At 37.4% G+C, this 17,428-nt stretch overlaps 1 protein-coding gene across 1 annotated transcript in view; it reads right to left on the reverse strand.

Moving 5' to 3' along the window:
- gch1 (GTP cyclohydrolase 1) overlaps window positions 1-17,277 on the reverse strand; it is a 22,260-nt gene extending 4,983 nt beyond the window's left edge. Inside the window, exons 1-2 of the mRNA NM_001136255.2 lie at window positions 16,831-17,277; window positions 7,570-7,679 (exon numbers count right to left, since the gene is read on the reverse strand). Of these exons, the coding sequence (NP_001129727.2) occupies window positions 7,570-7,679; window positions 16,831-17,176 (456 nt within the window). The 5' untranslated portion in view covers window positions 17,177-17,277. The remainder of the gene's footprint in view (window positions 1-7,569; window positions 7,680-16,830) is intronic.
- Window positions 17,278-17,428: the final 151 nt, after the last annotated feature.

The raw sequence follows: 17,428 nt of genomic DNA on the forward strand, positions 1-17,428 counted from the left end.
CCTCAGAAGATCAAACTTGGGAGACCGTGAGAACAGAGAACGCGTCCTGTGAGAAATGAGATGTTGTGTTCTTCCTGATGGTCACATGACCTTCACGCATTTTTAACAGAAAATTATTTAAACATTACAGCCTTAATACAAGTTATTGTTTTTCCAATGTTCAATATTAATAAAATGCACAAAAACCTTACAAATATACGTTGCACAATACAAATAAAACAGATTTTAAAATGAATTTTAGCAAATAAACACCCTTAATAAGTTCCCGCCTTTATTAAGATTTTCATGTTAATGTTTACTTTTAGGGAAACTCCTGAGATAAATAAGTTTTATCTCTGAACTTTAATAATTAACAGGTATAGAATGCTGCGCTTCCCACCTACTTTATTCAGTTAAAATGACTTCTGGGACTTCTCAAGTGCGTTTTGTGCTCAAGTCTGCATCAAAGGATTCTCGATATCAAGAGCTCATCCGGGAACGTTCACGCGTCCTCTGTTCCTGCGGTCTTGAGTTTTGGAACTGAACTTTGACAGTTAATGATGACGTTACATGAGAACATAAGAATGCTGAAGAACGCATACTGAGAAACAGCCCTACACAGGGCTAATCCACACATCAGTGAATCAGTAGCAAGAATAAATGATGGCAAAATATGCGCATACTCAGTGAGTGTGAATGGTCTCTTATTTTAGACTGTATAGTGTGAATGAAGATTGTTCTTCTGAAACGCAGTAACAATATCAATATGGACAAAGATCATTTTAATGTAAACACCATTTTAAAATGAAAACAACCTGGGGTGCGTTTCCCATACAACTATCATAGTACGATGCATCATTTGGGAAAAGAACGATGTAGTGACGAGTGTTTGCCATAACTGTAGTTTCTCTGTGGCAGATTCTTCTTTTGAACCACGTTAACATAACGTAAAACATCCATAATGACACTCTAAATGGGGTGGCAATAACTTCTTTAGAGAAGAACCCCATAATTTTTTGTGCAAATTATATTGTTTTACATTTACACGCATAAAAAAAAAATCCAATATTAGTTTTGGTAAAAGCATGCACTTGTTTTCCAAATTATTTGAAATATATGTAAACGGCACATATAGGGCCAACGTTTCCTTTACAAATATTATTGAGAATATTCCATATTTATTCTAAAACAAACAAAAAAAAAACACTAAGCTAACACATATTTTAATGTCATATATAAATCATATAAATCATGAATGGTTGTAATTTACAGTAGTCTATTCATTAAGAAATAAAGGAAAATCCTACTTAATAATAATTATAACTAAAAAATTTTATTATTATTATTATTAAGTAGGATCTTGTTTATTTATTTTATTTTATTAATTGTAAAAGTCTACATTTACAACTTGAAATTCAAAACACTGCACAAATGTTCTAAACAACAGGCCATGTCTGTAAAGTAGAGATACATTTCATAATAAATAACCTACTATAAATTAAAACATTAACGTAAGCTATACATTTTTTGTTTTCACAAGCTTTGGAGACGTAACATAAATTCTGCTTTTAAATAATAGGCCACCTATAGCTTTCATAATGAGCCACGGCTGCATTTAAAATGGCATAAATGTTTTCAAAGTGCACTACGAAGGGAGCACAATTGTCATTAAATCTGACAAATCACTAAAACTGAACAGTAAAAAATACTTTGAAAGCAAATTACACCAAAGAGACATGACTTTAATGCTTTTTTCTTTAATCATTCTAAGATTAAATGTTGGAAGGTTTGAAAGAAATAGGGCATAGGTGGGGAAAGCTGCTCTAGAGGTGTAGTTCCAGGCGTAAAAGTTTGTGACGCAGTTTGCGATTGTTCGTTGGAACGATGAATTTGGGAGACGCCAAATCAATGAACTATGTTTGTAATGACAGAACTTGTGACCTTAGTTGGCTAATGATGGTTTTTGGAAATGCACCCCTAGATGAGGATGAATCTTTGTAGTGTCGCTAATAAATGAAATAAGGTGCTAAAAATCTAATTATTTTTTCAAATATTTCCCAAGTGATGTTTAACGAAGCAAGGACATTTTCATTCGGTATTTCCTATGATATTTTTTCTTCTGGAGAAAGTCTTACCTCTTGTAGTTTGGGTGGAATAAAAGCAGTCTTTCAAATTTTTTAAAAGATCAATATTATTAGCCCCCTTAGGAGTTGTTTCTCAATTGGTTACAAACCTCTGTTGTGATTTGCGGATGACTTGCCGAATTAACCTAAATCACCTATTTAGTCTCATAGCAACACCTTTAAATTGCAATTTCAGCTAGTATCTTTCAAAATAATTAGTAAAATATGACAAAAACAACAAAAAAATGGTTATCAGAAATTGGTCATTAACGCTATTATGTTTAAAAATGTGAATTTGTCAATATTTTTAAAGATTTTATATTTCTCAGGAGGGCTAATACTTTTGTCACACATTTTCAACTGTGCACATTTTAAAAAATATATCTTATACAGAAAATCATACAGAACTACATTTTTAATAAAACACAGTCCACACCTGCCTTTTCAAACTGCACAATGGTAGTAGTAAGCTTCATTTCACAGCAGCATATAAGCAGTAGAAGATGCGGAGAGCAGTATCTGTGCATATGTTCGGAAGTGACTGCGCATCTGATAACCCTCTGAACCCAACCTCTCTCCTCCGTCCAACTCAAATGTCACCAACAATTTGATGAAGCAGCCCAGAGAAAGGGCAGCATGCCAGGGTTTTCTTTTTTCCGCTTCTGCTCTGTTCTGATAATCCTGCACTTCACTAAACTAGGAGCCTTTGTTCAGTACAGCCAAACTCAACTCGATATTAAAGTCTAGATAGGACACGTTAATAAAATACAATAAATTGGGAAATTTAATAAATAATATAAATAATTCTTGTTAACTTCCGGCTGCAACGGTCTCTGATCTAGCAACAACCATCTCGAAACACTTCTGAAATGCCCGATGCTTTGAATCGCTTTAGTCACATTACATGGGTGCTTTAAATTATTTTAATCACGTGATCTGAGGTTTTGGATAAAACTTCGGAGCAGTTTCGAAACACTTGCGCTTCAGGATCTCGACACTGTTAAGAATTGCAGCCGAATGTTATATTGGCTTGCAGAGAATCGTTACTTGCTCATACAACAAGCCAGGGGAATGACAACACAAGAAACAACTTTTTTTTTACCCGAGGGTTATACTAAAAAAGTACCAGGTACTAGGTAAAGAATGCAGTGGAAAAGCCCGGAAAATTGAGCTGTACCGAACCAAACCACACCGTATTATGGGGTGGAAAATCCTCTTTACATAGTATGACTGCTTACTACCAAAGACTATAGAATACACTATAGACCTTTTTCTTGGAACGCAAAATTACCCATTATGCTTTGCGTGTATGCGCAAGGAGAATGCGAAAAACTTCCGGTAGCTGATGCGTGTAAACAGTCACATTTGGACAGCTTAGAAACGATAGTTTTAATCTATTTTACCTGCTTTTATCCTCTTTGAACTAATACTGTTGTCCATCAGCACCATCTCCTGGACTGATCATTTAAAGAAATGCCATCTAATAGGATGGAAAACAGCTGCTGAGAGGCATTTCCCCCTCGTTGTCAGACGGCATCTTCTGCAGTTTAAATGAAGCCTTGTCATCGCTAAAGTCAACATTTTCTCTTTATTTCAATTATATAACCAGCCCAAACAAATGTAATTCACCAAAATGTTTGACACACAAAAGTAGCCTGTATTGTGCCACTGACACACTGATTTGATAACTGTGACAAAGTGAAAATATAGGCTAGTGTCATTTCGAAATGAAACACAAATCGTGGTAAAAACAACACACGAATTAAAACACAAACGCCTCGCGATTAGAATGAACAGCAAATCAGCGAGCAGAGTATCAATAACAGACTTTTATTGGTCATTTTTGTAAATTGCACAACTTTCATACCTGTTAAGTTTCATGCCAGTACTCTGGTTTGCTCTCTCTCTCTCTGTGTGTGTGTGTGCCGCTGAGCTAACAGCTGACAGGCCGGGAACGCACAAACACACAGTATTTCTGTCGGCAGACACGTGAACTAGGAGAACGTTTTTCTCGTATTTCTGACGTGCTTGAACCACATGTGACAGATTATAACGGCTTTAACATACAGATTTCTAAGTTGTGTGTCACAAAAACACTCTGTTATCCATTAAAAACGTTATTGAAACCCATTTTCGGAGCGCGAATTACCAGTTGTACACACTGTAAACGGAAGTTTTTAGCATTCTACCGGAAGACGCTGGTCGCTATGGCGCCCTCCATGCAGCAGCCATGAAAAAGGTCTATAGAACACATGGTTTGTTTAATTGTTAACAGGACAAGACGTGAGTTTCTGCAGATATTAGCCCCGTTCACAAAGACAGACCTTTCTGGAAAATTACTGGCAATAGTTCTGGCAAATGTTCACGTCTAGAATGCGCTGACATAAGACGTCTACTTGAGCCAATCCGAAAACACAGACGCATTCACGTGCGCACGGTTTATGAAAATAAAAGCCAACAAATATTTTTCCAGACACATTTAGCTGCTAGATGTTAGACAGAGAACATTTCTGTTCCTTCTTAATGCCAACTGTAAAAAAAAGTAAAAAATAAATAAATAAAATTCGAAAAAAGTCGATAAAACGCTTATGCCGATGTTTGTTTACCTTCAAGCTCTGATGCGTGTGCACATAAAGCAGCCGTTCAGCGCCAACACACACACACATACATCTCAACATGCGAAAGTGTTCCTCTATATGTTTTCATTGAAGTTGTTCGCAATACTCATCCATTCACAGAGTTTGTAATGTTGTAAAATGCTTACAAATACAAAGCCAGCCGTTTAGAGGTCATTTCTGGTTATTGATGTAAAAATTTGGATGTGTAAATGGTCTTTTGTGGAAACATTCTGTAATGTCTGTGCCTGTGTGAACAGCGCTTTTTTGAATTCCGGAAATTTTCTGGATATTTACAGCCATTGCTGTGCGAAAAGGGCTTTTGTGTGATACAAACATTAAGAAATCAAACTAAAGAGACAGTTGTTGTTTAATTTTATTGGATATTCATAATATGAAATGTAATTGTAAGCTTGGCAGGTAGTTTTGGAGAATTCGATGTTTCCCCATTTAAACAAAATGCCCAAGTTTCAAAGATGGCTGCCGAGTGAAATGACTTGCCTGAAAGGGTCTTTCACACTACTGACTTCCACTTCCAGTTAATGATCACCTTCCTTAGTACTGGAAATCAATAACGGTGACCATCAGTTGTTCAAAAAAACAACATTTTTCAACAAAAGAAAAAAACACATAAATAATGTGGAATAAGTGGAGGATGAGTGAATGATTTTCATATTGGAAGTGAACTTCTGTTGTGTGGACAATCATAAAGATGGTGGACGCTGAAGAGCAAACAAGAGGGCCAAAAATGAAAGCGAACAGGCGTACGCCTCTTTGAAAGAAATTGGTGAGTCATTATCTTGTTTCAGATGCGGCGTGAGGCGAGGTAAATAGATGAGAAGGGATAAGGGGCCGCGCCGCTGACGACAGGGAGCCATCAGCGGGGGACGCAGCGGAAACAACGGCCCTCCAACAGCATCTGACAAACAAAATTGCAACTGGCAGGGAAAAAAAAACATTGAGTGCGCTTGATCAATGGCTCGGTCTATCATCAGCAGCCATTTGCGGCGTGACAGGATCGACAGTGTCTCTTTTGTCTTAAATGGCAGACACCTGCAGTGCTATGAGCTGGAGGGACGTACTAAATGTCAAACCTGGAGGATTAGGAGTGGGCATGGTTTCTGAGTGGAAACAATCTCAGATACCATATTCCAGCTCGTCCTTCTTACCTTCTGGATTTAATTCTAGCTAATTAACTTGGCGACAGATGGACTCACAGATTTTTCCAGGTGCATCAAAAATAGGATGTTATTTCTGCTGTAAGGAGGATTCATCTCAAAATGAGATGTCCAGGATATATTTCACCAAACAATCATAAGAAAAGCATGTTTTGCTTCAGGAAAGCAAGACAATAGAAAAATCATGATGATCTGCAACCAAATACTGAATTGACTTAATTCACAATAAATTTATACCATTTTAATATGTAATTGTTTCATTTTTAAGGCAAAGCAGTGGCGCAGTAGGTAGCGCTGTCGCCTCACAGCAAGAAGGTCGCTGGGTCGAGCCTCAGCTCTGTTGGCATTTCTGTGTGGAGTTTGCATGTTCTCCCTGCATTTGTGTGGGTTTCCTCCGGGTGCTCCGGTGTCCTCCACAGTCCAAAGACATGCGGTACAGGTGAATTGGGTAAGCTAAATTGTCCTTAGTGTATGAGTGTGTGTATATATGAGTGTGTGGTTGTTTCCCAGAGATGGGTTGCGGCTGAAAGGGCATCCACTGCGTAAAAACTTGCTGGGTAAGTTGGCAGTTCATTTCGCTGTGGCGACCCCAGATTAATAAAGGGACTAAGCCGACAGGAAAATGAATGAATGAATGTTTCATTTTTCCCCATATTTTTTTCTGAACAGGATTTTAATTAAATAAAAAATAAAAATAGTACTTGAATAATTTTTTTATTGCCAGATAGGCTGGTCTGAGTATTTCAGAAACTGCTAGACTAGTTGGAGCTGATAAAAAGGCAACAGTAACTCAAATAACCACTCGTTACAACCAAGGTATGCCGAACAGCATCTCTGAACACACAACACATCCAACTTTGAGGCGGATGGGTTACAGCAGCAGAAGACCACACCGGGTGCCACTCTTGTCAGCTAAGAACAGGAAACTGAAGCTACAGTTCGCACAGGCTCACCAAAATTGAACGACAGAAGATTGGAAAAAAAGCCTAGTCTGATGAGTCTCGATTTCTGCTGCGACATTCAGATGGTAGGGTCAGAATTTGGCATTATCAACATGAAAGCCTGGATCCATCCTGCCTTTTATCAATGATTCAAGCTACTGGTGGTGTTGTAATGGTGTGGGGGATATTTTCTTGGGACACATTGGGCCCATTAGTACCAATTAAGCATCATCTCAAAGCCACAGGCGCCCTATGTGTTGTTGCTTACCATGTTCATCCCTTTATGACCACAGTGTACCCATCTTCTAATGGCTACTTACAGCAAGATAACGCGCCTTGTCATAAAGCAAGAATCATCTCAGACTGGTTTCTTGAACATGACAATGAGTTGACTGTACTCAAATGGCCTCCACAGTCACCAGAGCTCAATCCAATAGAGCACGTTTGGAATGTGGTGGAACAGGAGATTTGCATCATGGATGTGCAGCCGACAAATCTGCAGCAACTGCGTAATGCTATCATGTCAATATAGATCAAAATCTCTGAGGAATATTTCCTGTACCTTGTTGAATCTGCCACGACGGATGAAGGCAAAAGTGGGTCCAAACCGATACTAGTAAAGTGTACCTAAAAAAGTGGCCTGCGAGTGTATGTTGAACTTATGCACCAAGCCACAGGTTGTAAAAACTACTAAAAAGCTGATTTCATAACAGCAATAGAAAAACAGTCTTACCCGGCCAAAAATGGGAACTAAATGATGTTCACACATGGAAAACATGTCGATGTCCTTCACAATCACCATCTCATCGTGGTCTTCATCAAAGATTGCATCATTCAGGACATCTGCAAGGAGGAACAAGAGTGTCAGGTGAGCGATACAACACCTGATGACATCATGAAATCATTTCATCCCATACACTCTTCCTGTTGTGGCCCCGTGTCCTTTTGCTTAGCTCATATCACTGTTCAAACATATCCTGTTTTATCTGGCAGGAATGCGCTGCCTTTTTTATGTGGGGCTTTTTAATTTCCTGCCCGTCTATCTCTGTTAGGTTTCCTTGGCAACATTGCAAACTGGTGATGTAGTAGCTTCAGGGTCTTGTTGATGCCTATATGTGTTGCTGCTCATTGTGGATTCAAGAAAGCACAAAGCATTTTTAACCTGTTTTTTTGTCTACTATTATTTCAGCAATATGTGCATCTGGCCAGATTTGACAAGGATATGTAACTATATTAAAAACAGTCCAAAGATTTGCAAATTCGTACATAGAAATTCAAACATATTAATTTGTCTGGAAATATGTCCCCTGTGCCAATTTTTGGTTGTAAAACAGGTATTTTATATGGTAGTTTTTTGGTATTAACAACCATTTTCAGTGATCTGGGGTCTGATTTATAAAATATATGTAGAAACCTTCCTACAAAGTGAGTGTACACCACAATTTATTTATTTTTTTTATGTATTAAATTAATAATTTATTAAATGTATTATTTATTATCAATGATTATGGCTCATATGAGGATTTAGAGTTTAGTAAGGTCAATATTTAAGTTAAATATGTTTACTTACAGCTACGCACATTCTCCCATCAAGTTTCTTACATTTATATAGTGCTTTTTCTGGACACTCAAAGCTCTTTTACACATTTTTGGGGGGAATCTCCTCATCCACCACCAGTGTGCAGCATCCACCTGGATCATGCAAAGCCCTACATCTCATCCGAAAAGACCCACACAGACCGCAGGTCTCACTAACACCACTTCCGGCAGCAACCTAGCTTTCCCCCATGTGGTCTCCCATCCAGGTACTGACTGGGCACAGCCCTGCTTAGCTTCAGTGGGTGACCATGTGAGAGTTGCAGAGAGCTAGCTGTTGGCGAGTTTTATTAGGCTAGTTTTATTGCAAAAATCTGGCAACCCTGACAAGAAGCTCTAAGAAAGCCAGAAGTTTGGAGAGACCATATTATTGAACAAACCATTTCAAAAACTGTAAGGAAAAAAGTATTTTATAACCATAACTAGATGTAAACTACTGTATGAGACACAATTATTAACTTGTAAAATGTCATAATTGGGTACTAAAGGCAAAAATGTAAATTTACTCACTATGTCCTCACCCTGGAGTGATTGCACACCTTTAAGAGTTTATTTATAAACTAAATTCGAGAAGATCACGTGATTATGATTGAACACGGCTGAATCTGCATTAACTATGTCTGATCCACCAATCAGACGATTCTTAACCCACTATAAAGAGCCAGGGTTTCTCACTTCAGTCATCTTCGATTTGAAGAATCCCCTCTTCCACCCCTACTCCTCCACCTTTCTCTTTATAGGGCGGCATGGTGGCCCAGTGATTTACACTGTTGCCTCACAGCAAGAACGTCACCGGTTCTAGTCCTTTAACAGGCCGGCTGTCTTTACTGTGCGAAGTTAGCATGTTCTTTGCATGCTCGCGTGGGTTTCCCCCAGTTTCTCAGGTTTCCTCCCACATTCCAAAAACATGCACTAGGTAATGAACAATCTAAATTTAGCACTATCCGCTTGTTAAGTGGTGACGTGTTGGTGACGTATGTAATACTGTTTCCGGGTCCAAGCCGCCACTCATTTGAGTTTATGATCACTTTTTATTCATATCACACATTAAAGTTAATTTTATATAAAGTCAAAGTGTACACAACAATCCCTGGGCTTGCTGCATCGTAAATACCAACATTTTAACAATTTATAAAAAATGTATCACTTTCTGGCCATTGGATATTAGGCATGGACATATATATATTGTGATCGTGATTTTTGAAAGTATTAAATCGCTTTGTAAGCGTTTATTATTACCATTTCATGAGTCTCCCAATTCAGTTGAATTGAGCGCTTGGACCCAGAAGCCGCTTCGCGTGATGTCACACTTAACAAGCGGATAGTCATCCTCTCAACTCTCATCCAGCAGCATAATTCTTCATAGCAGTCATTTTCTGTCATCAGCTCTTATTAAAAAGGGGGAGTTCTCAAGATCTACCTGAGCTCAAACGCCCCTCTCGCCCTGCAAACAGGAGGGAGCCCAGGGCTCAAGGACCTTTTAAGCTCAGGGCTCTCTTCCGGGACAGCATGTCAAACTTGCTTATAGTCAATCATCAGCTAAGTGTGAACCCTTGAAAAGAGTTTTTTTATTCCTTTGAACACTGTATTTTGAAAAAACTGAAACCTGTAACCATTGACTTGCATAGTAGGAAAAACAAATACTACAGAGGTCAGTGGATACAGGTTATCAGCATTTTTCAAAATATCTTCTTTTGTGTTCACCAGGAGACTCTAAAATGTTTAGAACAAGTAAAGAGTGGGTAAACGATGACAGAATGTCCATTCTTGGGTGAACTATCCCTTTAAAAGGGTTTGAGAAATGATTATGAGCAATAGTAATAACCACTGACACACTGATAATATCCCCTCATAAAATTGGTTTGAAAGGGAAGTTTTTCTGCTGTTGTCACATGTTTCCCAGAAACACTTTTGTTAATATTTAAACAGATTCTGTTCATTTCACTGTGACTAACATGGCATGGTCTTCAGTATATATATATATATATATATATATATATATATATATATATATATATATATATATATATATATATATATATATATGCGCTCAGTGTTGTGTAAATGCTGTGCCTGATCTGAGCATCAAACCACCTCTGTTGAATTTAACCTGAGGGCAGCAGCTGTTACGAGAGAACTGTCATCAGGTTCGTCCTAAACAAACAGCAGCTTTCAAACGCACAAGCACACAGAAAGGTCTCACGTATGATGGCGGCAATGACATAAAAAAAAAGAGAGAGCAGGAAATCAAATCAGCATCTCCCCGAAGTCATCTCTCAGCCTCGACATCACCGTCACACACACGCAGACTCAATTAAACACAAACTTGCTTACACACCAAGCAAACGTACACTTGAAATACAATAAGTAACCATAGAAACCCACTTAAATTGTGAAGATGTCGACGTGCAGAGCTCTGGATAGGGGTAATGTTATACTGCTACTGAGGGCTTGGCTTGTTCTCCATCTTTAAATAACAGACAGGCATCCTTCCAGCCAGTGGGGGCAGGGGACAACACAACGCAATGTCTGATCCAGAAAACTGAACAGTGTAAAATACACTGTAATATAATTTTGCAACATCACCGGCCTCTATGTTTATCTTTAATGGTTCTATGGGAGATAAGTACACCATAAACGGCAAGGAAACATAATGATGTAAGGCATTATAATAATTATATAATAATAACAATCAAGAAAGTCAAGTCAAGAAAGTAGCACAAGTTCAGTAGATGAATAAATTATGGTTAAACTGTTCATTTAGACCAGTACACAAAAGGATCAGTGACAATTTTCCTTTTTATTTCATTATTAATACACCACTGGCCACTTTATTAGGTACACCTTCCTAGTACCGCGCTGAACCCCTTTTTGTCTTCAGAATTGCCTTTATCCTTCGTGGCATACATTTAGGAAGGACTGGAAATATTTTGCAGAGATTTCGGTCCATATTGACATGATAACATCACACAGTTGATCGATCATCTGGATATTTTCTCTTTTTTTGACCATTCTCTGTAAACCCTAGAGATGGTTGTGCGTGAAAACCTTAGTAGATCAGCAGTTTCTGAAATACTCAAACCAGCCCGTCTGGCACCAACAACCATGCCATGTTCAAAGTCACTTAAATCACCTTTCTTCAACCTTTCTGATGCTCGGTTTGAACTGCAGCAGATCGTTTTGACCATGTCTACATGCCTAAATGCATTTAAGTTGCTGCCATGTGATTGGCTGATTAGATATTTGTGTTAAACTAGCAGTTGGACGGGTGTACCTAATAAAGTGGCCGGTGATTATATATTGCACATTCTAATGTAACATTTTACTCAAGTTGTCTGTAAAGGCTGTTTGTAGAGTTTAAAATGTGAAACATATGTAACAAAGTCTTTAAAATTGAGATTTTCATATATTGTACAGGTCTACATTAGCTAAAACATGCTTATAGCCCAAAGATGACTATACTAGTTGTCTAATAAACTTGGAATTATATATAAAGCACAACAGTCAGGGTATTCATGTTTTTCATAGGAAAACTGAAAGCTGATGAACTGATAAGTTGTCTGTTGTCATTAATTCTTATTCTAAAACAATTATATTTAAAAAGTACAGAAAAGTGCACCAATCAAACAAAGCTTGCCAAAATATATCTTATTAGGGACACTAAATTAAAGGGGTAATTTACCCAAAAATAACACATTTACTCACTATTTTACTGACCCTCGAATGGTTATAAACCTTAATGAGTTTCTTTCTTGTGTTGAACACAAAAGAAGATATTAAAATGATGCTGCACACCTGTAACTATTGACTTCCAACAAATTATATGGTCAATGGTTACAGGTTTCCAGCTTTATTCAAAATATCTTCTTTCATGTTCAACAGAAGAAAGAAGTTAGAAACAAGAGAGAGTAAATCTCGACAGAATATTCAGTTTTGGGTGAATTATCCCTTTAAGCAAGTCAGTCTTCCTACACTTTAATATAGTTCACTTAATAATTAAATAATCACCTAACCTGATTTCACCATGTAGGACATATTCCCGGATTAACATAGATGTTGCTCCTGGAACAACATTCTAATCAGATACATTTACAGTTTATGTTGAGTTTAGGTTTATGCACTTCTACAGAGTGTTATCCAACTATTATTCCCCTCTGATTTTGGGAATAATTTACAGTTATGGTTAGGGGTAGGGAATGGGTATGGATTATATTTTCAAACAAAAATGATGTTCCAGGATCAACATAGATGTTAATGCAGGAGTGCATCGTACTTGTCAAAATCATGATGTGCTTAAATAACATGTGTACATTAGGGTTGGGTGGATAGACGATGCCCTCCTCCATCGCCGATGGCCGACAGACATTTCGACGCGGAATCAGAACCACGATCCTTAGCCCCACCCCCATCGCAGCAGCAACCCGCTTGCAAAAAAATATACACTTAGGCCCCGTTTACACTAAATGATCCTAGTTTTAAAATAGCATTTTAGAACGAAAAGATCCATGTCACCACTGGTGTTTCATCTAGCATTTCTGAAAAGCCCTCCGTGACCACACACACACACACTCTGCCATGCACTGCAGCATATGCGCACATATGAGCTCCAGACAGTCAGCGGCTGCCTTGAGCAAAAAATCCCAGAGAGCAGTGCATGAAGAACAGTTTATCAAGGATGTACCGCTGGATCGCATCTCACTATAGTTGTTAAACGTGATATTTAATTAATCTTATCTCTACCTAATGACTCTAAGGTCTTTTGAATCTATCACGTAACGTGTCACAGCATCAGTACACTGCTTCAGTCTTTCACGCTTGTACTTAGTAATTTTAGCGAAATCCTCAGATACAGTTGGTTTCTTCCTGTTGGTTGTGCACCATTATAACAACACAGATCACTCTGCCTATTCATGCCAGAGTCCCGCGGAAAAAGTGATTGACAGCTGGTAATTTCCGCGTAACTTATCTATATTTATTTGGTTATGGGTAAAACAAAGACCATACAGGTCAGGTTGTAAAAACATTAGGCTACAAATAATTAATTTACCGCCGGCAATGGCGACGATGCCATCATCCATCGCAATGTTTCACATTAGACATTGTACGATGAGAAATTGGTCAACATCGCCCAACCCTAGCCTACACAGTTACACCCAACAATTATTTCAATTGTTAATTATTTCAGTAGTTTTACATTTCTCAGTCATTTTTAATTAGTTGTGCATTGTTCATGAAGTTGTTATTCTTTACCGGATTTATTTCATTTTTAATAACCTTTTTTTTATGTCCAGTGTCTTACAGTACTTCTGTCTTGAATCAAAGTTGGGAATGTGATTTACCTTCTAGTTGCCTATTTTGGTTTATGGCTTTTAATGCTTAAATGAAGACATTTTTAAAAATCCCTGAAAACAAATGAATCTGTAAAATACAACTTTGACATCCCTAACCAAGTGAGATCTACTGTATGTGGACAGTCATCATTATACTGTAGCACCAATTTTGTACCAACAGCTTCCTTTTCCCAGTGCATTAAAACTCATGAGTCAACCAATGCCATATAAAAATGTGAAAACTCAGCACAAGCTCACACAACACCCCCAAAGTGGTCCCAAATTTTCAAATGTCTTTCTGTGGGATACAAAAAAAAAAAAAGACTTCAGAACAATGGAAGAAGCTGTAGGGGTGGTGCAACTCCAGCCAATCCCATTGAAGAAAGCCAAAGACCTTCCTCTAGAAAATTCTTATCAAGTGCACGCTTCACCATGACATTGCATGTTATACCATCTGTGAACTGTGGACCATGCAAGAGATGCACATGTACTAGTGTGAGGTCACTGAGGGCAGAATGTTTTAACAAGTAGTTTTTGGGACAGAAAAGCAACATTAATACATTCCATATGCATGCCCTTAAAATGCTATACAAATCAGGTCCAGATGCGCTGTTTGCTTTGTGGGGATGTTGTCGGTGGGCAGCACCCTGGCTCAACCACTTAGACAACAGTTTGAGAATGACCAGTGAACAAATAAAAGATAAAACCTCCGCTTTGGGGAGTACCTGTTGAGCCAGTTAATCACACTGATGGCACATGGAAGTGTATGAGGAAATACTTCTAAACCTGAAACGCATCACACTGCATTTGTAAAAGATGATCTGTGTGAAATAAAAGTCTCTTTATTTTAATTAGGTCAATGCAACTAAAATATTAACATGATTTAAGGGGAAAATGTAAATATTTTAAAACCATGTGAATTGACTTGATGTGTGTGTCTGTTTAAAACCATGTGATTTGATTAGTGTGTGTGCTTCTGTGTGTACACCAATCCCCCAAATGTAAAACAGAGCAAACTACCATGAGATTATATTGAACAAATGTGACATAATATTGTAAAATATGCTGAAAGATATATTCAAATATATAAACATATCAAGCTGCAAAAAAATGTCTTAAATCCACCTTAAAGTTGGTCAACATGACATAAAATGAACTCTGTCTTCCTATGTCATATAATAGTTTTGTGCAGGCTTTGTGAACATGCACAATAAATATACAAAAATTGACTATATATCCGGTTACACTTAAGTTGTTCGCTAACAATCTTTATGTCCAGTATGACGTTAACCATGATCAGATCCAGACCACTGAGTCAAGTTCAGCTCAGTCTAATTTGTAAATAAACCATCCATACATTTAACTCAATCAACTGATTCATTAATAAATGCAAATAAAATGACGAATTATTCACACATCCGCTTATGCTGGATGGCAGAATCATTTGCAAACAATCTAAACAATAATGGTAAATTTATGATTATCATGGTTGGCTACAATAATCATTTAAATGGGTTTTATTTGTTGTAAAGCCATGGTGATATAAGTACGTGATGGTTGTCATTCAATTAAAAAAAGGTGCACCAGAAAACACTTCAGAATGTCTCTTTATGTGTTTTATAATAGTTTGGATGAATATTACATAATAGGCTATAACTAGAATATGTCCAATAGGGTACATCTTTAATTTACCTTGGTATACTCCTGCATTTTTGCCTTATTGCCCTGCACTCTGTCTTGTTTTTGAGCAGAGGAATGGCCTTTTGAGTTTAATGCTTTTATTTGTAGCATATTTGTAGTTTGGAAATAAAGAATTAGTGACACTCTGATCACTGATTTATTGAGAGAAAAAAAAACTAACTAAATAAAACTTGACATGCATTACAATTCCTTTAAAATAAATAAATGCAAATAAGAAAATGAATTATTTACATCTCTGTTTATGTTGGATGGCAGTATCATGTGCAAATAATCTAAACAATAATGGTAAAATTATGATTACCATAGTTAGCTAGCTACAACAACCATTTATTTTTGGTTTTATTTGTTGTAAAGCCATGGTGATTTAAGTGAGGGTTGTCATTCAGCTAAAAAAGGAAGAGAGAAAAAAGAAGGGAAAAAAAGCACACTAGAACACACTTCCGAATGTCCCTTTTGTGTTTTATACCAGTTTGGATGAACATTACATAATAGGCTAGAATATGTCTATTAGGATACCCATTTACCTTGATTCACTCCTGCATTTTTTTGCCCCATTTGCCTTGCACTGTCTTGTTTTTGGACACAGAAATGGCCTTTTGGAATCAATGCTTTATTTGTAGCATATAGTGTGGGAAGAAAAAAAAATGTGATACCCTGACACTTTCTTAAGGAAAAAAAAAATCTTGATATGTATTGCTTTCAAAACGTAAAGTTGAAATCAAATTATTCGCCCTCCGGTGAATTTGCTTTTCTTATATATATATATATATATATATATATATATATATATATATATATATATATATATATATATATATATATATATATATATATTTCCCAAATGATGTTCTACAGAGCAAGAAATTTTTCACAGTATTTCCTATTTTTCGTCTGGAGAAAGTCTTTTTTTTATAAAAGAGAAAGTCTTATATTTTATAAAGTCTTATAATATATATATATATATATATATATATATATATATATATATATATATATATATATATATATATATTTATTTAAATTATTATATATATTTTTTTAAGGTCAATAGATAACCCAATATATCAATATATTATTTCAAAAAGGCATTTTTCCCCAAATGTCTACAGAACAATCCAAAGTTATTCTAATTACCCAAACTTGCCTAATTAACCCAGTTAAGCCTTTAAATTGCACTTTCAGCTGAATACTAGTGTCTTTAAAAATATTAAGTAAAATATTATGCACTGTTGTTAAAACTATCATGAAATATCTCCGTTAAACAAAAATTGGAGAGAAAAGAGGGGGCTAATAATTTGCCAACTGTAACTTCTATCGCGTGTTAAATAAACACTTCTGAACAGTTGTCACACAATCATACAACTCACCGATGATTTTCTCCTGGTATCCCTTGGTGAAGAACTGCATGGCTGTCGCGGCTCTCCAGGGAGTTTTGAGGAGCCCCTGGCGCTGCGGATCCTCCCCGAGACCCCGAAGAATAGTGGTGTAAGCCGCGGCGATGCTCGGCAGGCTCATCTCGTTGTCCTCCAGGCTCCGGGTGCGCTCTTCTCGCCAGCTCTCCATCACGCTGGAGGTCGGCACACTGCCCGGGTCCCCGGAGGCACTTCCAGCTTTCCATCCGGGCATCTTCACCCGGCCATCAAAGTGTCCGTTGATCGCTCCGTCAGTTTCTTTTTCGCTTTGATTCACCGGTTTCTGTTTGGAGCGCTCCATAATTGCCTAGACGTGTGCTGTAAGTCACTATTTCGCTTCTATCCGTGTCGAGAACAAACTTTTGAGTGAAGTTCGAATGTTGTTATACTCCTGTCAAACTCAGCGCTCTCTGAGGGGAAGCCGGTGGGTTTTATAAACATTGGGTAATCCGTGCGAGTTCCTATTGGCCAACAGGCGCGACTGCGTCACTGACTCAGATTCCTATTGGTGGAGAGATGTTTGCGTCAGGCCACCTGTGTCTAGTAAGAGGAT

This window comes from Danio rerio, chromosome 17 (genome assembly GCF_049306965.1).
Source record: "Danio rerio strain Tuebingen ecotype United States chromosome 17, GRCz12tu, whole genome shotgun sequence".
NCBI lineage: Eukaryota > Metazoa > Chordata > Actinopteri > Cypriniformes > Danionidae > Danio > Danio rerio.